At 42.4% G+C, this 27,901-nt stretch overlaps 1 protein-coding gene across 2 annotated transcripts; it reads right to left on the bottom strand.

The window, feature by feature from the left end:
* Nucleotides 1–14,593: 14,593 nt before the first annotated feature.
* Nucleotides 14,594–27,269, bottom strand: LOC118387974 (probable global transcription activator SNF2L2). 2 transcript variants are annotated; one of them, XM_035776839.2, is made up of 7 exons: nucleotides 27,004–27,269; nucleotides 21,691–21,816; nucleotides 18,086–18,312; nucleotides 17,559–17,664; nucleotides 15,939–16,040; nucleotides 15,638–15,776; nucleotides 14,594–15,343 (listed from the first exon to the last, which is right to left on the bottom strand). In XM_035776839.2, exons 1-7 carry the CDS (start codon nucleotides 27,109–27,111, stop codon nucleotides 15,204–15,206), a joined length of 948 nt encoding a protein of 315 aa, XP_035632732.2. In that variant the 5' UTR covers nucleotides 27,112–27,269; the 3' UTR covers nucleotides 14,594–15,203. The 2 variants fall into 2 exon arrangements, with proteins under 2 accessions (XP_035632732.2, XP_035632731.2); XM_035776838.2 differs by having other exon boundaries at nucleotides 18,086–18,315; nucleotides 27,004–27,262.
* Between the last annotated feature and the right edge of the window lie 632 nt (nucleotides 27,270–27,901).

Raw genomic sequence — 27,901 nt, 5'->3', positions numbered from 1 at the left:
TTCTACACAATAAAAACAGCAGATACTGTCTGCTATCAATTATAAGTATATTTCATACAAATCTTAATCATGTGACCCATTCCATACATCTGTTGTTTGTCATGTAGACTGAAGGGGGTGTATCTTGGCTATAAAAGACCTTTGTACCTTTGTATTGGGGCTCTCAAAATGGGGAACAAAAGGATTTGAGTTCCTGTACGTTATCACAATCACACCACGAGTAGTTAATCATGAAACATACACCTCTGCCTTTCTTCTTTACTCCTGTCTGCGCAATGTACTGAGAAGCCAGCTGGCTGTATGGATGGGGACAATGTATCTGGAGAGAGGCATGATTCTGTGAAACAGAGTATGTTATAGTCTCTGATGTCTCTCTGGAAGGAGATCCAGAGAGGAGATCCTAGCCCTGTGCTTGTCTACTTTATTGTCCAGGGAATGAAAATTAATGAGCAACATACGAGGAAGCAGTGGATGGTGTGCACGCCTCCTGAGTCGGACTAGATTTACCTCTTCTCCACCGGCTCTATCTTGGAACAGCCTTTTGAATAAGTTCAGTTGCCTTGGGGGGTACGAACGAAAAATACAATCCAGGAAAGTTATATTTCTGTTCGGAATGCTGGTGAGCTACCGGCGCTCTTTCTGGCTGTATGTACAGTGCCTTGCAAAAGTATTCATCCCCCTTAGCATTTTGCCTATTTTGTAGCTTTACAGCCTGTAATTTAAATGTATTTTTATTTGGATTTCATGTAACTGACATACACAAAATAGTCCCAATTGGTGAAGTGAAATGAAAAAAATGACTTGTTTAAAAAAATACTTAAACATTTAAAACGGAAAAGTGATGCGTGCATATGTTTTCACCCCCTTTATTATGAAGCCCCTAAATAAGATCCGGTGCAACCAATTACCTTCAGAAGTCACATAATTAATTAAATAAAGTCCACCTGTGTACAATCTAAGTGTCACATGATCTGTCACATGATCTCAGTATATATGCACCTGTTCTGAAAGGACCCAGAGTCTGCAACACCACTAAGCACGGGGCACCACCAAGCAAGTGGCACCATGAAGACCAAGGAACTCTCCGAAAAGGTCAGGGACAACGTTGTTGAGAAGTATAGATCAGGGTTGGGTTATAAAAAAGTTTCAAAAACGTTGAACATCCCACTGAGCACCATTAAATGCATCATTAAAAAAAATGGAAAGAATATGGCACCACAACAAACCTGCCAAGAGAGGGCTGCCAAAACTAACAGACCAGGCAAGAAGGGCATTAATCAGAGAGGCAACAAAGAGACCAAAGATAACCCTGAAGGAGCTGCAATGCTCCTTGAAGTATCTGTCCAAGGGACCAGTTTAAGCTGTATACTCCACATAGCTGGGCTTTACGGAAGAATGGCCAGAAAAAAACCATTGCTTAAAGAAAAAAATAAGTAAACATGTTCGGTGTTTGCTTAAAAAGGCATGTGGGAGACTCCCCAGATATATGGAAGAATGTACTCTGGTGAGATGTGTCAAAAATGTTGCTTTTTGGCCATCAAGAAAAATGCTATCTCTGGCGAAAACCCAACACCTTTCATCAACCCGAGAACACCATCTCCATAGTGAAGCATGGTTGTGGCAGCATCATGTTGTGGGGATGTTTTTCATCGTTAAGTACTGGGAAACTGGTCAGAATTGAAGGAATGATGGGTGGCGCTAAATACAGGGAAATTACTGAGGGAAGCCTGTTTCAGTCTTCCAGAGATTTGAGACTGGGACGGAGGTTCACCTTCCAGCAGAACAAGGACCCTAAACATACTGCTAAAGCAACACTCGAGTGGTTTAAGGGGAAACATTTAAATGTCTTGGAATAGCCTAGTCAAAGCCCAGACCTCAATCCAATTGAGAATCTGTGGTATGACTTATTAAATATTGCTGTACACCAGCAGAAGCCATCCAACTTGAAGGAGCTGGAGCAGTTTTGCCTTGAAGAATGGGCAAAAATCCCAGTGGCTAGATGTGCCAAGCTTATAGAGACATACCCCAAGAGACTTACAGCTGTAATTGCTGCAGAAGGTGGCTCTAGAAAGTATTGACTTTGTGGGGGTGAATAGTTATGCACGCTCAAGTTTTCTGTGTTTTTGTCTTATTTCTTGTTTGTTTCACAATGAAAAATATTTTGTATCTTAAAAGTGGTAGGCATGTTGTGTAAATCAAATGATACACACCCCCCCAAAAAATCTATTTCAATTCCAGTCTGTAAGGCAACAAAATAGAAAAAATGCCAAGGGGGTGTATACTTTCGTAAGTCACTGTAATAACACAAAAAAACATTCTCGGCTAATAATGTAAGAAATAAAAACACAAATATATAATAAATACTGCAAAGTTGTTTCGGAGCTAGAAGCAGAGCTGTCATGTCTGATCACGGCAAATTGGGGTAAGTAACCGCCGATCTGATGTTCAAGAGTTCTTGTCGGTTGTAAGAAATAATAGTGGATACATTTTGTGAAAATATAGTAAAAATAAACAAAATAACAAAGTTGGGTCGGAGCTTGCAAAACGGCAGCCATCCAATACTGCGCCATCTTCACTGTTCTTTCATGCGCAATGATGCACCTGGCCACCGCTGCCTATCAGCTATTCCTATTTGTTCTTGTAGACTCATATTGAAAATTGATGCAGCTTTGAATGCTTTTATGTGTGGTATGATTGACAGTTAGCGTATTGCAGATCTAGACAAACAATCCACCTACCACTATTGTCACAATGAATGGTGGATTGAGGGAAGGATTAACAGTTAGACTGGTAGATTATACTGACCTGTGGTATAGTAAAAGTTAGTGCGCGGAAAAGTGTAGTGCGTAAGGGAAGTACCAAAACACCTTGATATAGGGAGGTGCATGTAAGCAGATGAGGAAATTTGGCTAGGATAGAAGAAATTATATAATAAAACCTGCAAAAGAGTGAGTAATAACATTACCTTGTTACACAATCACCTCCTCTGCAACTCTTTGGGGTCTATTATGCCTGAGTGAATGGTTGATCAATTCAGTGGTCGGTCTAAGTGCAGTTGAAAGGCCACTTGGCCCTGTTACTCTCCTGCACATTTTATAGGTCAATTCTTTTCATGGTTATTCATATGTGTAATGTGCTTCTTTTCTGCCTTTCAAACTTTTTTTTCTGGGCGTTCAAATGAAAGACAAATTGGACTGCCAAAAAGCACTGAAAATATGAATTCATATTACATCAATGAATGGTGAGGAACTTCAGGAAAATTACTAGCTTGTCAAAGTGACACAGCAGGTGGATTTTCAGCCAGTTTTGGCACTCACGATGGGACTGTCACTGTCCGACTGTGTTATCTACTCCCCTGCCAGTACAGACTAAATAAGTTGTGAGTTGCTGATTTACAGGGTGCAGATGGACATTGAGTAGGTAGTGAGTAACCTTGCATACCAGGGGTCTTATACAGTATATCAATCATCTCAGGTTAGGAGGGAGGGCAGGGCTCACTGGTGTTTGGAGAGAGGTCAGAGTGTGTATTGAGGTTACAGAGATTGAAACTGAGGAGTTGTTTTTCAGAAATGCCAAGGAGAATGTCAGAGTTGTAGAGAGTGAGAAAAATAGAAAGAGTGAGTGTGCCTGCCCCAAATTACTTACAGTGCATTCGAAAAGTATTCAGACCTCTTTCCTTTTCCACATTTTGTTACATTACAGCCTTGTTCTAAAATTGATTACATAAAGATTGTTCCTCATCAATGGGGGCGGCAGCGTAGCCTAGTGGTTAGAGCGTTGGACTAGTAACAGGAAGGTTGCGAGTTCAAACCCCCGAGCTGACAAGGTTCATCTGTCGTTCTGCCCCTGAACAGGCACTGTTCCCAGGCCGTCATTGAAAATAAGAATATGTTCTTAACTGACTTGCCTGGTTAAATAAAGGTAAAATAAAAATAAAAATCAATCTACACACAATACCTCACCATAATGACAAAGAAAAAAATATATACTTTTTTTGCAAATGTTTAAAAGAAAAAACTGAAATAACACATTATGCAGGCCCTTTACTCAGTACTTTGTTGTAGCACCTTTGGAAGCGATTACAGCCTCATCTTCTTGGGTATGATGCTACAAACTTGGCACACCTGTATTTGGGGAGTTTCTCCAATTCTTCTCCACTTGAAAGGATCCTCTCAAGCTCTGTCAGATTGGATGTTGAGCTATTTTCAGGTCTCTCTAGAGATGTTAGATCAGGTTCAAGTCCAAGCTCTGGCTGGGCCACTCAAGGACATTCAGAGACTTGTGCCGAAGCCACTCCTGCATTGTCTTGGCTGTGTGCTTAGGGTCATTGTACTGTTGGAAGGTGAACCTTCGCCCCAATCTGAGGTCCTGAGCGCTCTGGATCAGGTTTTCATCTCTGTACTTTGCTCTGTTCATCTTTCTCTCTTACTAGTCTCCCATTCCCTGTCTCTAAAAAACATCCCCACAGCATGATGATGCCACCACCATGCTTCACCGTAGGGATGGTGCCATGTTTCCTTCAGACGTGACGCTTTACATTCATGCAAAAGAGTTCCATTTTTGTTTCATCAGACTAGAGAATCTTGTTTCTCATGGTCTGAGAGTCCTTTGGGTGCCTTTTGGCAAACTCCAAGCGGGCTTGTCATGTGCCTTTTACTGAGGAGTGGATTCCGTCTAGCCACTCTACCATAAAGGCCTGATTCGTGGAGTGCTGCGGAGTTCCTGAGTCACATTATCCCAGAGCATGAATAAACGGCTTTGTAAACACACATTGCCCGAATTCCATTTATTCAGATTTTGGATACCATAACTTAAACCCTTTTTTTTATTATGATTTATATGACATTTCTAATTCAAACCAGAAAATGATTCCTCAACAGGTAATAAAATGAAGACCATTTTCTACCAACTGAAGTAGTGACATTTGTGGACTTCAGGTGAAAGAAGTAATAGGATGATTCTAGGAAAAATAGCTTAGAGGTCATCGCTGAACATAGAAAGAGAGCAGAAAGTAATGCCATCATCTGATATCTCATAACAACCTCCTACAAACTTTAGAAATGGTGTCTCTAAGCATATTCTGAGCATATATCCAGTACTGCGAAACATTGTCCTGGTTTCTCTAATGTAAACTGAAAACATTAGAGATTACACAGACAGCTGCTACCAACAAAGAATGCAATTAGAGATTGATTAGTCAATAACTTGTTTGGCCAATCAAATTACAACATTGTATCCGAGCATCAAATATACCCATCAGCATTTAGATACTGAGCAAATAGGTATATTTACAACAGAGCAGTAAATTGGGAAGTTGGGCAAAGTTATAAATCCTTTTAATGAATGAAAGAAACCAAAACAATTGGGCTTATTAAAATGGGCCTGAATTCCATTGTTTATTAATGTAGCTCCTTCCTGGACAGCATGATTGCGTGTATAGAAAAACAGATGCTTATTGAAATTCCTGCATTACAAATGAAGAACTCATGAATCCCTTTTAGTATGTATGGCACAATTAAATTTCACAACCACATGGATATCTGGCTGGCACCCCATCTGAAATCATTAGCATTTAGCATAATATGTGTGTGTGTGTGTGTGTGTGTGTGTGTGTGTGTGTGTGTGTGTGTGTGTGTGTGTGTGTGTGTGTGTGTGTGTGTGTGTGTGTGTGTGTGTGTGTGTGTGTGTGTGTGTGTGTGTGTGTGTGTGTGTGTGTGTGTGTGTGTGTGTGTGTGTGTGTGTGTTAGAGTGAGAGAATGTGTGTGTTGTTTATGCATGTTAGGTTCTCTACTGGGGAAGTTCTTTTAATGGCCTCACCTTCAGTGCTTGGATATTTTTCCCCAGTTGCAGTTTGGTATCCAAGTAACATTATAGCTACTACAGCACAACTGTCATTGTTCACTGCCACACAAACACAGAGCCATCCATCAAGGTTATTTTTTGGAACTGGGTAAAGGTCTGCAGAAAAAGGGGAAATAAAATTAAAAGGGCCCTTTTGCTAATGAGTTTCACAGCATTTTTTGTTTTGTTTACTATGGTACACAATACATAGCCTACTTTGAGATGACAGTTTCTAGTTTGATTTAAGAGCACACTGCTCCTTTCCCTGGAGACCACCATCTTAGCAGTTATTCCTCCTTTCTGATTCCTCTGAGACCTATAGGTCCCTCTCTCCAGCCAGTAAAGACCATTACTTACATTTGTGTCATTCTTATCCAGAACAACAAGGGTTGAGTCACCTAGTCGGCACGGGGATTCAAACCAGAAACATTTCAGTCACTACCTACTGAATTACTTAATTTGTTACTGTAGTCTCAGTGAGACAGGGCAACCAACACCAGCAGCAGATCCCAGGGGACTGAAGTTTTGATTGTGTGATCTGAGAGGAACATGATTGGACTGAATGGCTCGATTGCACCACCTGCTGGTAAAGAGGGGAGGGGGGACACAGAGAGTATGGGTGATGCATGGTTACTTCTGATCTTTCTATAGATCTTATCCAGAAACAACCCCTAGTCTAAGCCCGAGGCACCTAAGGCTCGTCCATAGAGAATGATAGAGGCCTGTAGTGGCAAAAAGGCAGTATTAGCATGGGAAGTGCCGTTGAGAGCTTCCACAATTTTTATGTAGTTCACTGGGTGTTCTTCCAAATTCATTGGCTGATCCCTCCTGGTGACCCCGTTTGAGTCATATTGGTAAAACAATCGTGAAAAAAACAGACTACTTCAAAATGTAGATAGCCTCAATGGTGCTGCCCATGCTGTCAAAGCTATATTGGAACTAATATAAAGATGAGTCCTCTATCTCTATGGTCCCAGCCAATCAGAAAGCAAGGTGAAGCAATAAGCATCACCTATCCAATCCTCCTCAATAATATAAAATATGCCATTTAGCAGACATTTTTATCCAAAGCAACTTAAAATCATGCATGCATACATTCTATGTACGGGTGGACCCAGAGTAATATCAAATCAAATCAAATCAAATCAAATGTATTTATATAGCCCTTCGTACATCAGCTGATATCTCAAAGTGCTGTACAGAAACCCAGCCTAAAACCTCAAACAGCAAGCAATGCAGGTGTAGAAGCACGGTGGCTAGGAAAAACTCCCTAGAAAGGCCAAAACCTAGGAAGAAACCTAGAGAGGAACCAGGCTATGTGGGGTGGCCAGTCCTCTTCTGGCTGTGCCGGGTGGAGATTATAACAGAACATGGCCAAGATGTTCAAATGTTCATAAATGACCAGCATGGTCGAATAATAACAAGGCAGAACAGTTGAAACTGGAGCAGCAGCACAGTCAAGTGGACCGGGGACAGCAAGGAGTCATCATGTCAGGTAGTCCTGGGGCACGGTCCTAGGGCTCAGGTCCTCCGAGAGAGAGAAAGAAAGAGAGAAGGAGAGAATTAGAGAACGCACACTTAGATTCACACAGGACACCGAATTAGGACAGGAGAAGTACTCCAGATATAACAAACTGACCCTAGCCCCCCGACACAAACTACTGCAGCATAAATACTGGAGGCTGAGACAGGAGGGGACAGGAGACACTGTGGCCCCATCCGAGGACACCCCCGGACAAGGCCAAACAGGAAGGATATAACCCCACCCACTTTGCCAAAGCACAGCCCCCACACCACTAGAGGGATATCTTCAACCATCAACTTACCATCCTGAGACAAGGCTGAGTATAGCCCACAAAGATCTCTGCCACGGCACAGCCCAAGTGGGGGGCGCCAACCCAGACAGGATGACCACAACAGTGAATCAACCCACTCAGGTGACGCACCCCCTGCAGGGACGGCATGAGAGAGCCCCAGTAAGCCAGTGACTCAGCCCCTGTAATAGGGTTAGAGGCAGAGAATCCCAGTGGAAATAGGGGAACCGGCCAGGCAGAGACAGCAAGGGTGGTTCGTTGCTCCAGAGCCTTTCCGTTCACCCTCCGTTCACCCTCCCACTCCTGGGCCAGACTACACTCAATCATATGACCCACTGAAGAGATGAGTCTTCAGTAAAGACTTAAAGGTTGAGACCGAGTTTGCTTCTCTGACATGGGTAGGCAGACGTTCCAATACAGGCTAGGGGTCGATTAGTAATTCAGCACTAGAGTTTTGGTACAAACCTATTTGTTTGATAGGGAAAAGGAATTTCCCAGCAGCCATTCTTTTGGAAAAAAATACCCTCTTCAGGTAAATTACTCACTAAACTCATTACTTACTGAGAGATGTAACGGCTTTAAGGAGTAGCAAGGATCGGACCAATACGCAGCGTGGTAAGTGTCCATGATACTTTAATAATAAGTGAACACGACTCAATACACGATACAATACAACGAAAACCGAAACAGTCCTGAATGGTGACACAAACAACAAAACAGGAAACAATCACCCATGAAACACAGGTGGGAAAAGGCTACCTAAGTATGATTCTCAGAGACAACTAACGACACCTGCCTCTGATTGAGAACCATACCAGGCCAAACACAGAATACAACATAGAAAAACGAACATAGACACCCCACCCAACTCACGCCCTGACCATACTAAAACAAAGACATAACAAAAGAACTAAGGTCAGAACGTGACAAGAGAGCTGTAGTACGTGCAAAGAAAATGTGGTTTAGGATATTGAAACAAAACCACTCACTCAAATTAAATGAATTATGAATAATTTAATTTAAGACTGAATATGTTTTAGTCCTCTTCTGACTGATTCTATGTGTATTGTACTCTGTAAACGACATTGTTGTAAACAGACTTTCATATCACAAAACCGAACAGAATACAATCATTCAGTTTCAGATTCCATACCATGTCAAAATCTACTTCTTGCATGATGAATTCATCATTGTTTCAGAGAGAAAGAGTGATGCAAGCAATTCAGACACATTTTTCATCACGTCATAAGTGGCTCTGGGAGAGAGTGGCATTTAAAATAGCCTAGATACACTTCACTTACCTTTCTCCCTTCTCCTGGCTGAGACTATACAAGTGTAGCGGATGGCTAAGTCCCTCTCTACCGCATTATCCTACTTTCAAAAGAGTGATAAGCACAATAATGAGTAATGAACCTCTCTCCTTGTGTCTCAGCAAACCTTACGTGTATCTAAAAAGTAAAGTAACTGTCCAGTGTTTCCAGATTTCCATGAAATGTGACCTATGATTAATTACAGTATGTGACTCGTTTCAGGAAACTAGGCACATGTCACAGGTCACTACTTCACAGGAGAGCCATTTAAGCATAAACTTCTTTGTTTATCAAAATGCATTTTTTTGCAGAAATGCCTTCTGGAACATGTGAACTTTCATGTGCCTTAATAACAAACTTGTATACCATCTGTAATATGAATACAATTGTTAAATTACAAGCCTAGTTGGTTTAGCCACAGAACAAGACAGCAACCTTCCCTCTAGCCATGATTGGCTGAGATAATGAGTGGGCTGGACATGCCGAGAAATTAGTTCGTATTGGTCTGCCATGTAGCATGCTTCTGTCTATTTGAGCTGGTCAGTATGTGTAGGTAATCCTGTCTAACTCATCTTTTATATATATATATATTGTGTCGTAGAACTGCATAAGTGTTGCTCTCCACTTTCTGTAGTTTTGAAATCAGTGGAATTAAAGTAAACTAAGGAGATGGAACAAGAAACACTAGCACAAGCTACACTCGCAATAACTGCTAACCACGTGTATGAGACCAATCAATTTTGATTTGATTTTATCTTCAAATTAGGGAAACCATGGCATCCGTGACAGAGAGAAGCGTCCATCCATGATGTATAATATAGTCTAGCTAGCTACATTTTCAGATACACATTTCTAATTTTGACAGAAAGTCAATTCCATTTCAAGTTAGTGCACTGTTAGCTAGCTATCTAATGTTAGCTGGCTGGCTCGCTACCAAAAGTTAAGTGTATGATCTTATTATTTGTATTTCAGAGCCATTTGCTTTGCTAGTTATAGCTTAATGTTAGCTAGATAACATTGAACCTGGTTGATAAGCTACCTGCAGATTCATGCAGGGTAGTAATGTCATGAGTTGGGATTATGGTTACATTTTTTGCTAGCTACATGTCATAAATCTTCTTAGGGATAGGGGGCAGTTTTCAGATGACTGAGGTGCCCAAAGTAAACAGGCCCTGAAGCTAGGATATGCATATGCATGGTGGTATTGGATAGAAAACACTCTAAAGTTTCTAAAAACTATTAAAGTAATGTCAATGAGTATAACAGAACTGATTTGGTAGGTAAAACCCTGAGGACAATTATTAGGACCCAGATTGCAGATTGCATATGGCTTCCACTAGATGTCAACAGTCTTTAGAAATTGTTCAATGTTTTATTTTTTGAAAAATTAAGAAGTAGTTGTATTCTTTCTAAGTGTCACTCAGGTGGACTCCAGTGTTTTGGTGTGAGTGAATGAGAGCGCGCTCCGTGTTGTTTTTCTCTGGTATTGGAAACAGTTTATTCCGTCTTAAATTTGATTGATTATTTACATTTTAGGGTACCTGAGGTTAGATTAGAAATGTTGTTTGAAATGTTTGGACCAAGTGGAACCGGTGTATTTCTGAATCAAACACGCCAAATAAACAGACATTTTTGGGATATAAAGAAGAACTTTATAGAACAAAATTACCATTCATTGTGTAACTGAGACCTTTGGGATTACAAAAAGATGAAGATCTTCAAAGGTAAGCTATTTATTTGATCGCTATTTTTGACTTTCTTGATGCATCTGTTTGGTTGGAAAATGCTTTTTATGCTTTTGTATGAGGGGCGCTGTCCTCAGATAATCGCATGGTATGCTTTCGCCGTAAAGCCTTTTTGAAATCTGACACAGCGGCTGGATTAACAAGAAGTTCATCTTTAAGCCGTATAAAACACTTGCATTTTTTATGAATGTTTATTATGACTATTTCTGTATTTTGAATTTGACAATCTGCAATTTCACCGATATTGTCGAGATGGATCGCTAGCGGAACGCCTGTGCCAGAAATATTAACAAAAGACTCCACTATGCATGTATTCATTTCAATAGGGCAAGTAAAATGGACAGTGAGCTGTTCTCTCATTTGTGTATGGAAGTAGCTAGCAAGCTATCCAACGTTAGCCAGTTAGCTTGCTGCTTGACTGCTGTTGTTGGGTCAGCTAGCTAACGTTACATGTATGATCTGTGTAGTAATATTATTTGTTTCTCAGAGCCATTTGCTTTGCTAGTTATAGCCTAATGTTAGCTAGCAAACATTGAACCTGGTTGGTTAGCTACAGTTGAAGTCAGAAGTTTACATACACTTAGGGTGGGGTCATTAAAACTCGTATTTCAACCACTCCACAAATTTCTTGTTAACAAACTATAATTTTGGTAAGTCGGTTAGTACATCTACTTTGTACATGACACACGTAATTTTCCTAATAATTGTTTACAGACATAATTTCAATAAAAATTCCCTATATATAATTTCAGTAAGTCCAAGTTTTGCATGCATTAAGTTGACTGTGCCTATAAATAGCTTGAAAAATTCCAGAAAATGATGTCATGGTTTAAGAAGCTTCTGATAGGCTAATTGACATCATTTGAGTCAATTGGAGGTGTACGTGTGGATGTATTTCAAGGCCTACCTTCAAACTCAATGCCTCTTTGCTTGACACGATGGGAAACATTTTAAAAATCAGCCAAGACCTCAGAAAAAAAATTGTAGACCTCCATAAATCTGGTTAATCCTTGGGAGCAATTTCCAAACGCCTGAAGGTACCACGTTCATCTGTACAAACAATAGTACACAAGTGTAAATACCATGGGACCACGCAGCCGTCATACCGCTCAGGAAGGAGACGCGTTCTGTCTCCTAGAGATTAACGTACTTTGGTGCGAAAAGTGCCAATCAATCCCAGAACAACAGCAAAGGACCTTGTGAAGATGCTGGAGGAAACAGGTACAAAAGTATCTATATCCACAGTAAAAGGAGTCCTATATTGACTTAACCTCAAGGCCGCTCAGCAAGTAAGAAGTCACTGCTACAAAACCGCCATAGAAAAAGCAGCCAGACTACGGTTTGCAACTGTACATGGGGACAAAGATCATATTTTTTTGAGAAATGTCCTCTGGTCTGATGAAACAAAAATAGAACTGTTTGGCCATAATGACCATCATTATGTTTGGAGGGAAAAGGGGGATGCTTGCAAGCCGAAGAACACCGGGGGTGCACGTGGCGGTGCTTTGCTGCAGGAGAGACTGGTGCACTTCACAAAATAGATGACATCATGAGGAATGGAAAATGATGTGGATATATTGAAGCAACATCTCAAGACATCAGTCAGGAAGTTGAAGCTTGGTTGCAAATGGGTCTTCCAAATAGACAATGACCCCAAGCATACTTCCAAAGTTCTGGCAAAATGGCTCAAGGACAACAAAGTCAAGGTATTGGAGTGGCCATCACAAAGCCCTGACCTCAACCCTATAGACAATGTGTGGACAGAACTGAAAAAGCATGTGTGAGCAAGAAGGCCTACAAACCTGACTCAGTTACACCAGCTCTGTCAGGAGGAATGGGCCAAACATCTCCCAACTTATTATGGGAAGCTTGTGGAAGGCTACCTAACATTTGACCCAAGTTAAACAATTTAAAGGCAATTGCTACCAAATACTAATTGAGTGTATGTAAACTGTGTGTGTGGGAATGTGATAAAATAAATAAAAGCTGAAATAAATATTTCTCTCTACTATTATTCTGGCATTTACCATTCTTTTAAAAAAGTGGTGATCCAAACTAACATAAGACAGATAATTTTTACTAGGATTAAATGTCAGGGATTGTGAAAAACTATTTGGCCCAGCTGTATGTAAACTTCCAACTTCAACTGTACCTGCAGATTCATGCAGGGTTGTAACGTATTGAGTTGGGATGATGGCTCATTGTTTACCTAGCTACCATTTTAATAGAATGTCACTGCGACAACTGTTGATAGCTCTGGCTATCTATTCCGATTTCAGAGTACTCTCATCTGCGTGTGCCAGAGCGTAGAATAGGTGACGAATTTACAGTTGCAGCACAGTTGCAATCACCAACGCTGTGGATAACATAAAACAGCCTAACTAGCTCTGCTATGGAGAGTAAAATGGTCAGTTAGCTGTTCTCTCATTTGTGTCTGGAAGTAGCGAGCAAGCTAACCAGCCAGTTAGCTTGGGTGCTTGACTGCTGTTGTTAGGACAGAATGCTAGGATCAACCTTTAGAGACGGGTGGGGCTAAAGCTTAAGAAGGTGTGAACGATGCTGAATGGGTGGAGACAAAGAAGAGCTGTCCAGTAGGTACCAAAACATTCAAAGGCCATTATCTCAAAAGTGAGGTTAGAAGTTTATCAACTTTCAAAGCAGAATTACTTTCCCATTGTTCCTCAAATGCAGTGTAAATTGGTTTAACTTAATCTCAAACAAATGTTCAACCCATCAACGAAATCCATCCTGCGAAAATACCTTGCTACCATTCTGTAGCTCTGTGACTCTACTTTAATCTATTGTAAAAAACACTATTTTAAATGTTGTTACACAGGAGAGAATGATCGGTCACTTGTGAGTGAAATAGTTTTCCTTCCAAAAAACGGTAATTAAACATGTTAAAAAGCTTCTTTTCTGCATTGGAATAGTGTGGGTGTATACTGGTCATAAAAAATATTCATGAGAGTAGACCGCTGATTGGCCAGCTCATTCTCCTCAGGAGTATGAGACCATATTCTACGAGGAAAAAGCAAGCATTTTTTAGCACAGTCTGTTTAAGATACAAGTTTGAGGTGTGTTTTCTCTCATTTAAGTGGTTTTTTTTCTCTAATTTATGCTTTGGCCACCAATAGGAGTCAACAACATTATTTGGGCATGACTTAACAAACCATTAACTTTTAAAAGGGAGATTTTCAGTGGACAGTTACTTTGAACAATACAAGAATATCCATATAATCAGTCTGTGGGCTATAGAATATGTTTCTGCTGGCTACACTGACTGATGTATTGCTTTTTTTTACACAACTCATGATTAGTATAGAAGAACTGTATCAACTTCTTGCCAGAATTGATCTTCGTACAGCTACTGCAGCCACTTGTACTTCTTGCCAGAATTGATCTTCGTACAGCTACTGCAGCCACTTGTACTTCTTGCCAGAATTGATCTTCGTACAGCTACTGCAGCCACTTGTACTTCTTGCCAGAATTGATCTTAGTACAGCTACTGCAGCCACTTGTACTTCTTGCCAGAATTGGTCTCCCCATTGGTTGTTGACATGTTCTGCCAAAAGGACCGACCGTCTTTATAGGAATAGGGTGACAACTTTCAGTCTTGCCAAGAGAGAGAAACACAAAATACCTCAACACAAATCCCTACAGTCTCCTGCTGGAAGATCTATTTCCTCCTTGTTTGTCACCTAGGACTTGGCAGTTGCCACTCTAAACCAAACTGAAAAATATGAAAAATAGCACAAGAAGCCCATGAGTATACAATATAAAACTTACAGCTGAAACAGTACAACTTTATCTGTTTACATCTGCTAACTAAGTATGAAATCAATGTTGGTGGTCAGGTCATTCAGAACACACAATATTGTTCAAATACAATTCTCCCATTTGGAGTTTTATTACAGAATCATATTTCATTTTAAATCCACACATTTTGAGATTTGAAACAATCCAGTAGTGTCCATCCTAGTCATATTGAAGAACTGACCAACCATTTTCTGCCATCTCCCACACCTGTAACACAACATATATTGATGTCATCAACATGCGCCACTCTCTGAGGGCGGTCTCCGTCTTAGCAGAAATACATCATCATGCTCCAAGACGTATGAAGGCATTTCACACATACAGTAATAATATTTTCAAATACAAAAACAATTAATGAAAAAAGAGGGTGGAGATAACCTCCGGTTAAGCATTAAGGATACACACAATAGCTTCAATATGAGGACCAAGAGAGCAACACCATAAAATCCCAAAGAACAAAAAGGCAAAATAATAGTAAAGAGACATGAAAGTTTAAGGCTGCATGAATTACTTGAGGACCAACATCATTAGGTATGTAAATTCCTTTCTTTGAGTAGCCTTCTTGACTTGAGATGAGACAAATCTTTATCAAGGTGAGAACTAATAAGCTGCATTGCAAAAACAGTGACAGCGGAGAGAAAGAAAGAGGATAAATTAATGAGCATTGGTCCTCCAGGTCAACCCTCATCTTTAGCTGTATTGTCCTCCAGATCCTCATCGCTGTCTACATCACTGTAGACTGTCTTCTTGACCTTCATCTTTCTGCTCCGCTCTTCTTTCTTCATCCTCTGTTTCACCTGCTTTGTCACCGTTTTCACTGAAAAGAGAGGATTGAGAAAGGAACAACATATCGCATATCCTTTTTATAATGACAACCATATAATAGTTTGTTCTGTCATTGATCTTTGAGAAAATAAATCCTTTCAAGCTATTCAAAAAATCTAAATAATTATAATGCTTGATAAGACTCACAATGATTTGGGTGTGTAAAAGTGAAAATGATCTTCTCATTGTTAACTGAACTGCATCATCTTGATCTTACTATTGGGGTTTTAAAAGAACGTGTCATTCAAACAGTTTATTTTGAGATCACAAAGGCCGGGTCTCTCACCTTCTGATGAACCAAAGTGATTGTCTCGACCTCCATCGTCACAGATGGCAGTGCTGTCCTTTTTCTCCTCATCGTCAATGACGATCCTCTGTCGTGCACTCTCAAAAACAGACTTGAGAACGATTGAGTCCTCAAATATCTAAAGCAAACACACACATATAACATAACATGAACCAAATTAGCCACCGAATTAGCCTCTCACAATCAAGAGCTGGGGGCATCATGGCATGTGGACTTCATGTAGAAACGGTAGGCAGTGGTGTGAAGTCCAGCAGGCCTAGATCACATCCATGAGGCAAACCTGAGATCCCTCCAAGTTGAAGGTCTGGGCATTGTGACACAGCAGTATGATGTCCTTCTCCAGATCTCCCACACTCCGGTACTTGTGATTGCGCACACGCTCCTACAAAAAAACACACATGGACAGAAAACATGTACTCTCACATAAATACAATGCACATTATACTGAACAAAAATATAAATGCAACATGCAACAATTTCAAAGATGTTACTGTTCATATAAGGAAATCAGTCAATTGAAATAAATGCATTAGGCCATAATCTACGGATTTCATATGACTGGGAATACAGATATGCATATGTTAGTTACAGATACCTTTTATTTTTAAAGGTAGGGGCGTGGATAAGAAAACCAGTCAGTATCTGGTGTGACCACCATTTGCATCATGCAGCGCAACACATCTCCTTCACATGGAGTTGATCTGGCTGTTGATTGTGGCTTGTGGAATGGTGTCCCTCTCTTCTTCAGTGGTTGTGCGATGCTGCTGGATATTGTCGTACACGTCGATCCAGAGCGTCCCAAACATGCTCAGTGAGTGACATGTCTGGTGAGTATGCAGGCCATTTTCAGCTTCCAGGAATTGTGTACAGATACTTGCAACATGGGGGCCGTACATTATCATGCTGAAACATGAGATGATTGGTGGCGGATGAATGGCACGACAACGGGCCTCAGAATCTCGTCATGGTATCTCTTGCATTCAATTTGTCATTGATAACATGCAATTGTGTTCATTATCTGGAGCTTATTCCTGCACATACCATAACCCCACCGCCACCATGGGGCACTCTGTTTACAACGTTGACATCAGCAAACCACTCGCCCACACAACTCTATACACTGGTCTGCAGTAGTGAGGCCGGTTGGACGTACTACAAAATTCTCTAAAACGAGGTTGGAGGCAGCTTATGGTAGAGAAATTAACATGCAATTCTCTGGCAACAGCTCTGGTGGACATTCCTGCAGTTAGCATGCCAATTGCACGCTCTCTCAAAACTTGAGACATCTGTGGCATTGTGTACATTTTATAGTGGCCTTTTATTTTCCCAAGCACAAGGTGCACCTTTGTAGTGATCGTGCTGTTTAATCAGCTTCTTGATATGCCACTCCTGTCTGATTATCTTGGAAAATGAGAACTGTTCACTAATAAGGAAATAAACACATTTGTGCACCAAATTTGAGAGAAATAATCTTTTTGTGAGTATGGAACATTTTTGGGATATTTTATATCAGCTCATGAAACATGGGACCAACACTTTACATGTTGCATTTATATTTTTGTTCAGTATAGTACCTGAAGTCAACATCAACAGAAAGGTTTGCTCGGATGATGCTGGGAAATGCTGTATATTAATTTGTTAATGACAACCACAGGGTTGTGGAAGGACAGACAGACAGATGAAAGGTTAGCGCTTTCATCTATGACTGCGTTAACAGGCCTTGGTCCAGTTGGTATGTGGGAAGATTTGGGGGAAGAGCAGATCAGTTGGTGGGTTAGTGGTGAGCCACCAGTAGGCTGAAAGGCTGAGAGTTGGTGCTGAGCTGAATTGGTATGTGGGAAGATTTGGGTGGGTTGGTGCTGTGCCTATAGATGCAGTGTAGATGGTCTGCAGAGCCTACCCTGATCCTCCTGAAGTCCACAGGCTTGCGGATCAACTCGTAGTACTCTGGCACCTCCTTCCTAGAAGGCAGCTGGACAAAGCCTTTGCTGATCTGACGGCCCAACCTGGAATTAGTATGCACAGGCACTGTTACCAACCAACAATAGTATTTGTTTTATTTCAAATGCTTTGAGCGTTTGATTGAGACTCCCTGGAGTGGCAGATTGGCCAGATGTAGTTCCATTGTTCCAGGCAAGTCTAATCAAGTGCAACTAAAGAATTTGAAAGAAAACATGCTATTTTAGAAGTCAGGGCTGGTCCTCTCTGTCTCATCATTTCTGCAACACAATGCTCACACTGAAATAGAGGCACAAAATATAAGTAATTAATGTCTAACCATTCCCTACATGGTCTGACATCAAACACCATTGCCCTTCATATCTACACATCGCTAATAAGTAGTTAATTAATATTGTGTGGATATAATTGCATTACCCATTAATACATAATTACCACAGCTCCTCCAATTCTCCCTGGTAATCTCACCCGTCTTTGTAGTTGATAACCATGTCCACCAGTGTGTTAAGCTGCTTGGTGAGCTCGGGAGGGTTGGGGGGCAGTTTCTTTGCCGGAGGTCGACCTCGGCGTTTCTTGACCTTTTCACCTCCAGCCTCCTGGCCGGAGTCTCGGGACTCAGAGTCTTTGTCGCCATGGTGATCACCTTTCCGTTTCTTTAGGCTGATGTCCTCCTCCATGTCCTCCAAGGCCCCGTTCTCCTCCACACGGGGGGAGGTCAAGGAGGAGGAAGAAAAGAAGAGGAGGGGATTTGTTTGTTTATTTGGATCTCAATTAGCTGTTACTTAAGGAACATCTACACTTCCTGGGAACCACAGAAAACAAAGGATGGATATAGGAATGCACAAGCTGCCGGAAGTGGGAAAGGGGATACCTAGAAAGTTGGACAACTGAATGCATTTAACTGAAATGTTATTCCACATTTAACCCAAGCCGACTGAATCAAACCGGTGCAGTGTGTAGCCTTGATTGATGTCATCAGTGCCCAGGGGGTTGCTGTTGTTGGGGGTTAATTGCCTTACTCGAGGACAGAACAGCAGATTTCTCCACATTGCCGGCACAGGGATTTGAACCATCAACCTTCCGGTTCCTGGCCCAACGCTCTTAAGCGCTAGGCTACCTGCCACCCACCTCTAGGCTACCTGCTGCCCGGAATATACAGTACATTAACAAATATTTGAGTGGAGAGAGAATTTGCACACATTAATCAGGGTTGTGTACAAGTTATCTTCTTATTCAAGAGGAGAAGATTGGCCCAATAAAATGTAAATGCAATAGGACCACATTTGGATTTGGAAATAAGTTTGGGGATGGGATAAGAAACAACTGTGCTCTTGACAGTGATTTGATCCCTGTAACTCCTGTCAGCTACTCTCCTGACAGTTTAGTGGTTCTTAAATAGCTGTTCAATTGATCTCCTCTCTGAAGAAAGTCTAGCAGTTTGATGACTTAACGATTTAGACAATCAAAGTTTGACCTTGAAAAACAATTCAACAGCCTCTTCCAAAAACTATTTCAAAGAATGAACTAAATGTGCATAGATTATTGATTTCACTATTAAATTATTCATTAACCAAGAGTTGATGTCTGCACCCTACAGAAATGACATTAGCATAATTGAAAAATCCCCATACAACTCAATCTGTTTACACTAGAGATATGTTGTTTTGCATGTGGTCTTCCTCTTCCGCATTTGCTGTGTTTATTATACCAGGAGACATCCCAAAAATCGGTCTTCTCACGGAAATGTCTGCAGCCTCTGAACGGTTTGGCCTACAAAACTAATATGACCCCTCTGGAAAGATAGGACCCTTACAAGTCATTACCGAAATATGCTCATTTCTGTCTGTAGCGTCTGAACAGTTTGGTCTATACACTAATATGACCCCACCATGGAAAGGTGGGACTCAAACGAACACATACATGTTTTGCTCTAGGACACCCACAAGCCTCACAAGACTTGGTTTAAGGCAGTCTGGCACCAGTTTAAAAAAATGAATGTACGCATATATAGAAGTACTTTAGTGCCTAAAAAAAGGTTAAATACAGGTCAGTGAGAAGATGTTAACTGTGGAATGTGTAAACCCATGTTCGCAGTTAGCCAATGTTATGTAAATGCTGTTATGTAAATGCTGTTATGTAAATGCTGCCTTGGTCCCAAGTCAAAGCAGGTCCACTGAGGCCATGGCCCAGGAACCAGGAACCAGGAACCAGGAACCAGGCCGTGGAGTTGGAAACACTAAAGTCTGAGGCAAAACAATGGGGTAAATCCTCAGTGGAGATTCACCATGGTGGTGTCTATCTTATTTTAATCTCTCATAGCTGCAAATGTCTGCAGTAAGCAACAGCTGTATTTTACACAAAGGCAATTAAAGTAGAGGTATGCATGCAGCATTACTTGTCCAGGCTGGCAGGGGGAGAGAGAGAGAGAGAGGGAGATAGAGAGAGAGAGAGAGAGAGAGAGAGAGAGAGAGAGAGAGAGAGAGAGAGAGAGAGAGAGAGAGAGAGAGGAGAGAGAGAGGGGAGGGGAGAGAGGGAGAGGGAGAGAGGAGAGGGAGGGAGAGAGGGAGGGAGGGAGGGAGGGAGGGAGGGAGGGAGGGAGGGAGGGAGGGAGGGAGGGAGGGAGGGAGGGAGGGAGGGAGGGAGGGGGGAGGGAGGGAGGGAGGGAGGGAGGGAGGGAGGGAGGGAGGGAGGGAGGGAGGGAGAGAGAGAGAGAGGGGGGGAGAGAGAGAGGGGGGGAGAGAGAGAGAGAGAGAGAGAGAGAGAGAGAGAGAGAGAGAGAGAGAGAGAGAGAGAGAGAGAGAGAGAGAGAGAGAGAGAGAGAGGGAGATGGGGAGAGAGAGAGAGAGAGAGAGAGAGAGAGAGAGAGAGAGAGAGAGAGAGAGAGAGAGAGAGAGAAGAAAGAAAGGGGGCGAGAAAGAGAGAGAGGGTGTGAATATGTGTTCACATTCAGCAGAGACTGAGGAATGCACTCCAATCTGAACGGAATATTGATGTATGAACCATACAGAAATGCAGCCAAAATAGTGCACACCCACGTCATATTATATTGTATTAGAATGTGAAAATCTACAAGGAAACAAAGATGAAAGTGCATGCAACTGTATATTTAAATAAATATGTAATTTGTGCTTATGAATGCATATACGATCAGTCAATCTCTCCCTCTCACCATAAACACAGACAAACACACCCTGGGGGACCATATCAAAAGTGGCCTAATAACCATCATCAATGACGAAGGATCTGTATGACATTACCAACGGTGGAATATGCATGTGCACTTCCACACACGTACACTAATAAACACTTGCACACACACACACACACACACACACACACACACACACACACACACACACACACACACACACACACACACACACACACACACACACACACTCAGTGAAAACGAGAAAATCATGAACAAAAGAGAATGATCAAGCTCAAAAAGAACAGTAAAAAGGACAACAAAAGACATCATGCGGACAATCGGTCAGGTTATCATTTAAGGTTATCATTATAAAGCCTTCTCTACAGGGCTACAGTGGAATGCAATGGGATACAGAGTAATCCTAAAAGACGGATTAAACAGCTAAACACCCTGTGTGTGTGTGTGTGTGTGTGTGTGTGTGTGTGTGTGTGTGTGTGTGTGTGTGTGTGTGTGTGTGTGTGTGTGTGTGTGTGTGTGTGTGTGTGTGTGTGTGTGTGTGTGTGTGTGTGTGTGTGTGTGTGTGTGTGTGTGTGTGTGTGTGTGTGTGTGTTGCTCTATGCTTGTACCATCATCACCAAACAAGCCTGCCTCTTCCTTCCCCTCCTCGACTGGCAGACGATACCCCCTCATCTGTTACAGCTCACACCTACACACTCACTTCCTCTCCCGCTCACACAGACACTGCAGACACTTACACAGACAGACAGACACTCACACACATGCTCTCTCTCTCTCCTGTCTCCCTCTCTCCCTCTGTGCCGGTCTGTGCAATGCAGCCTGGCTGAATCCTATCCTCAGAATAAATAGAGGAAGCAAGGGCGAATGAAGGAAGACAATGAAAGAAGGAAGGACAAATATTTACCTGGCTGCAGTCTGCAGTCTGACTCTGTGGATCAGAATGGGTTGTAGCTGGATGGGCTGCGGCTGCAGCTGGAGGGGAGAGAATTAGCAAACCAGCATAGCGGCGAGCTGCTAGCCTCTTCATCAGCTGATCACTCGAAAAGCAGAAACCCAGAAGGGGGGCAAGCATGCAGGAGTAAAAGAAAAGCGCTCGGTTTTCATACACAAATCAACGGGTAGCTGAGCGGGGGAAAATAACATGTGATAATAGTAGTAGTCATCTGTCTCTGACTCTGTGTGGCAGGCAGGCTGCAGTAGGCAGCTCTCCCTCTCCTCTCCCCTCTGCTGCAGTCTCATTCCTCTCAGTAAGGCCCCAAGCTCGTCTGCCTCTGCATGTTTTAATATCGACTGTTGCCAGACGCTTTTTTCCCCCCGATCCTGTTAAAGTTATCGGGTCCATTTTTTTTTCATGAACGATTTTTGCATTACGTTTCAGCATGTGGGGATTAGACTCTGTGTGGAGGCTGAGTGTGTGGTCGGGGGAGGGGTGGTCTATAATGTGCATGTTACACACACATGGCTCAGTCTGAACACAAATTATTCAAGCTCAGTGCTGCCACGATGATGTCATCATGCTGGTGGTAATTCAAGGTTTTAGGTCATGTCGTGTGTGTGTGTGTGTAGACACAATTAATTCCAGACATTCTGAAGCTCTGATTCAGGGACTCCACTAGGAAACCTGATGCCAACAAGAGATGGGCAGTATTCATGTTACATGTATTTGAATATGTATTTCAACTACTTCTGAGTATTTTGTCATTTGTATTGCACTGGGCTGAACTACACTCCAATGTATTTTCTAACAAGATACATTTGAGAGCTGTAATTTGTATTTTCAAAAATACAAATTACTTTTCTAAAATATATATATATATATTATTTTAGAATATATATATATTTTGTGTGTTTCACAATTTTGTGGCGCCTTTTCACCCTTTATTGGTATCAAAAGTCTATGGTGTGACAGTATGGTGTGATAAGAGTGTAACGGATGTGAAACGACTAGCTTAGTGACGTCACTTGCTCTGAGACCTTGAAGTAGTGGTTCCCCTTGCTCTGCAAGGGCCCCGGCTTTTGTGGAGCAATGGGTAACGATGCTTCGTGGGTGACTGTTGTTGATGTGTGCAGAGGGTCCCTGGTTCGCGCCCGGGTATGGGCGAGGGGACGGTCTAAAGTTATACTGTTACAAGAGCATCTGCTCAATAAAATAATATAAATGTAAACTCAGCAAAAAAAGAAACCCTTGTTCAGGACCCTGTCTTTCAAAGATAATTTGTAAAAATCCAAAAAACTCACAGTTTTTTCACAGATCTTCATTGTAAAGGGTTTAAACACTGTTTCACATGCTTGTTCAATAAACCATAAACAATTAATGAACATGCACCTGTGGAACGGTCATTAAGACATGAACAGCTTACAGACGGCAGGCAATTAAGGTCACAGTTATGAAAACTTAGGACACTAAAGAGGCCTTTCAACTGAAACTGAAAAAACCCAATAGAAAGATGCCCAGGGTCTCTGCTCATCTGTGTGGATGTGCCTTAGGCATGCTGCAAGGAGGCATGAAGACTGCAGATGTGGCCAGGGCAATAAATTGCAATGTCCGTACTGTGAGACGCCTAAGACCGCGCTACAGGGAGACAGGACAGACAGCTGATCGTCCTCGCAGTGGCAGACCACTTGAAAAAACACCTGCACAGGATCGGTACATCCGAACATTACACCTGTGGGACAGGTACAGGATGGCAACAACAACTTCCCGTGGTTACACCAGAAACGCACAATCGCTCCATCTGTTATGCTCGTTGATGGAAGTATCGGACCAAGATGCAGCGTGGTAGGCGTACATCTGAATTTTATTCAATGATAACTGAAAAAACAACAAATACAAACTAAACGTAACGTTTAGTAGGGCTAAACCGCACAGTACCAAAACAAGATCCCACAAACAACAGGTGGGAAAAGGCTGCCTAAATATGATACTCAGTCAGAGTCAATGATAGACAGTTGCCTCTGGTTGGGAACCATACCAGGCCAACATAGACTGGACTGGGAACCCCCGCTGTAGGCTCCGGACTGGGAACCGTTGCTGGAGGCTCCAGACCTTGGATCGTCTCTAGAGGCTCCGGGCCATGGATCATCACTGGAGGCTCTGGGCCATGGATCATCACTGGAGGCTCCGGGCCATGGATCATCACTGGAGGCTCCGGGCCATGGATCATCACTAGAGGCTCCGGGCCATGGATCATCACTGGAGGCTCCGGGCCATGGATCATCACTGGAGGCTTGGTGCGTGGAGCTGGCACAGGGCGTACCGGGCTGGGGAGAAGCACTGGAGGGCCGGGTGCGTGGAGCCGGCACAGGATATATTGAACCGTGGAGGCGCACTGGAGATCTGAATCGTAGAGCTGGCACAACGCGTCCTGGACAAATGACCACCTTCGCACAGCAAGTGTGGGGAGCTGGCACAGGACGCACTGGGCTGTGAAGGCGCACTTGGGACACAGTGCGTAGAGTCGGCACAGGATATACTGGACTGTGGAGGCGCACTGGAGGCCTGGAGCGTAGAGCTGGCACAACGCGTCCTGGGCAAATGACCATCTTCGCACGGCAAGTGCGGGGAGCTGGCACAGGGCTGTGAAGGCATATTGGGGACACAGTACGTAGAGCCGGCGCAGGATATACTGGACCCAGGAGGCGTACTGGAGACCAGTAAGCGCTGAGCTGGCACAACCCGTCCTGGACAGATACCCACTTTAGCACGACAAATGCGGGGAGCTGGCACAGAACACACCTGGCTGTGGAGGCGCACTGGAGACACAGTGCGTAGAACCGCAAAACATGGCACCTGAACGGTGACCAACTCCACACGGTGAGTACAGGGAGTTGGTTCTGGTTCCCACCTTGGCTCCGCCAACCACCCCGTGTGCCTCCCCCAAAAATGTTTTGAGGCTGCCTCTCGGGCTTCGGTCGTGGCAGCGAACCCTGGTGTCGTCGTTGTTGTTGCTTCTTTGCCTCCGCCTTCTTCCATGACAGGCTTCTGTCTCCTGTCATGATTTCGTCCCACGTCCAGGATGTCCTCCACTCCTGGCTTTCCTCCCAGGCCCAGGATCCCTGCTCCTCCTCGGCACGCTGCTTGGTCCGTGGGTGGTGGGATCTTCTGTTATGCTCGTTGATGGAAGGATCGGATCAAGGTGCAGCGTGGTAGGCATACATCTTAATTTTATTCAATGAACACAGAAAAAAAGAATTACAAACTAAACGTAAAGTTTAGTAGGGCTAAACAGCACAGTACCAAACCAAGATCTCACAAACAACAGGTGGGAAAAGGCTGCCTAAATATGATCCCCAATCAGAGACAACGAGAGACAGCTGCCTGATTGGGAACCATACCAGGCCAACATAGAAATACAAAAAACTAGAGTACCCACCCTAGTCACACCCTGACATAACCAAAATAGAGAAATAAAAAGGCTCTCTAGGTCAGGGCGTGACACCATCAGTGCTCAGACTATCCACAATAGGCTGAGAGAGGCTGGACTGAGGGCCTCACCAGACATCACCGACAATAACGTCACCTATGGGCACAAACCCACCATCGCTGGATCACTGTTTTACTTGCTATATTGTATTTACTTTGCCACCATGGCCTTTTTTGCCTTTACCTCCCTTCTCACCTCATTTGCTCACATTGTATATAGACTTGTTTATACTGTATTATTGACTGTATGTTTGTTTTACTCCATGTGTAACTCTGTGTCGTTGTATCTGTCGAACTGCTTTGCTTTATCTTGGCCAGGTCGCAATTGTAAATGAGAACTTGATCTCAACTTGCCTACTTGGTTAAATAAAGGTGAAATAAAAATAAATAAAAAGACAGGACTGGCAAAAAGTGATCTTCACTGACGAGTCGCGGTTTTGTTTCACCTGGGGTGATGGTTGGATTCACGCTTTTTTGTCGAAGGAATGAGCGTTACACCGAGGCCTGTACTCTGGAGCGGGATCAATTTAGAGGAGGAGGGTCCGTCATGGTCTGGGGCGGTGTGTCACAGCATCATCGGAATGAGCTTGTTGTAATTGCTGGCAATCTCAATGCTGTGCATTACTGTGAAGACATCCTCCTCCCTCATGTGGTACCCTTCCTGCAGGCTCATCCTGACATGACCCTCCAGCATGACAATGCCACCAGCCATACTGCTTGTTCTGTGCATGATTTCCTGCAAGACAGGATTGTCAGTGTTCTGCCATGGCCAGCGAAGAGCCCGGATCTCAATCCCATTGAGCACGTCTGGGACCTGTTGGATTGGAGGGTGAGGGCTAGGGCCATTCCCCCCAGAAATGTCCAGGAACTTGCAGGTGCCTTGGTGGAAGAGTGGAGTAACATCTCACAACAGGAACTGGCAAATCTGGTGCAGTCCATGAGGAGGAGATGCACTGCAGTACTTAATGCAGCTGGTGGCCCCACCAGATACTGACTGTTACTTTTTATTTTGACACCCGTTTGTTCAGGGACTCATTATTCAATTTCTGTTAGTCACTTGTCTGTGGAACTTGTTCAGTTTATGTCTCTGTTGTTGAATCTTATGTTCATACAAATATTTACACATGTTAAGTTTGCTGAAAATAAACACAGCTGAGCTGAGTTTATAAGTAAAAATGGACAGTTGCAAAGCATTCTGAGTATTATTGTAATGAGCTCTACCCCGTAACACGGCCAATTATAATACCCAGTGTGCTTTGTGGTTCATTTTGGTATGTTCACTTTCACATTTCGGTCATTTAGCAGACACTCTTATCCAGAATGACTTTATAGTCAGTGCCTTCAACTGACGTAGCTAAACAACAACATATCACAGTTATAGCAAGTAAGACGTTTTTGTAACCATTGGCGAGAATGTTGTTTTTGTTCAGGCAGACTACTTGCAAATTCATTTCTGTATTTTAAAATGCAAGTACATGCATTGTGAAATGTATTTAATAAAAATAAAATTATTTTGTAGTTTATTTTTTAAACATTCATCTTTATGGTATTATTATATTGTAGGTTGTAATTTCAACAACAAAAAAACAAAAACAAAAAAACTGGGGTTGGTGAACCATTTACATAAAACTGAAATGACCTTGTGATCAGAGGCTGTCCGAACAGAGGCTATGAAGCATTCTGAAAGACCTTGACTAGGGAGCTGTTGATATGAATTCAGCAAAGTATGTCATACATGTTCTAATGGAAAGATTCATATTTGAATTGGACTTGTTTGATTACATTTGTACTTACATTTTTCTGCATGATCTTCATCCTACTCATTGTCCTCGAGTCCCAGGAATTTCCTGCTATTCTAGCCATGTTCAGGCATACTGTCTGTGTCTGTCCTGCATAGAACATGACATCATTCAGCCAATACGCCACTTCAGGCTAATGGTCTTATTATTGCTCCATCTTGAAATTACATTTTTTTGTGGTAATAATCCCTCATGGTCCTGCCCTCACCATGGCAACAGGGGCGATTAAATAGGAAAAAGAAAAACCTCTTGGTTGGACCTTTGATGTTAGCGAGACGATCGATATCAAATCAATGTTGTGAAGAGTTGATTTTATTTGCAAATATTGATTTGGATGTATGAGTAACAGTGTCTAGACATGTTCATTCCATTGAGACAGAAATATCATTTTATTTTCATCTCCCCCAAGAACGCTACTTGCTCAAAACATAATTTCTGCTGCTGCTTGTTACCATAGCAACAGCACATTTTGATGGTGGACCTCAAAGGCAGTTATGCTTCTGTATTCCATCACTGACTTGGGGAATCACACAAAAAATATAATCATCAAATCTAATTATATTTGTCACATGCGCCAAATACAAAGGGTATAGAATTTAATGCTTGCTTACAAACCATTCCCAATGATGCAGTTTTTTTTTATCTAGTAAAAATAGCAACATGAGAGGAATAAAATACATAAGAATGGAGTTATATCCCAGTTGGCATACGATGTGATAAAGACGTATTTTACTGGTTGATATCTGGTCAGAACTTTTTACAACGAGATTGTGGATTAAAGGATTAAAGATGGTGCCGGAGGGGATGGCTGCCATCAAATCAAATCAAATCAAATGTATTTATAAAGCCCTTCGTACATCAGCTGATATCTCAAAGTGCTGTACAGAAACCCA

The sequence above is a fragment of the Oncorhynchus keta genome, chromosome 9 (genome assembly GCF_023373465.1).
Source record: "Oncorhynchus keta strain PuntledgeMale-10-30-2019 chromosome 9, Oket_V2, whole genome shotgun sequence".
Classification (NCBI taxonomy): Eukaryota; Metazoa; Chordata; class Actinopteri; order Salmoniformes; family Salmonidae; genus Oncorhynchus; species Oncorhynchus keta.
This window is presented reverse-complemented; position numbering and strand designations above follow the sequence as displayed.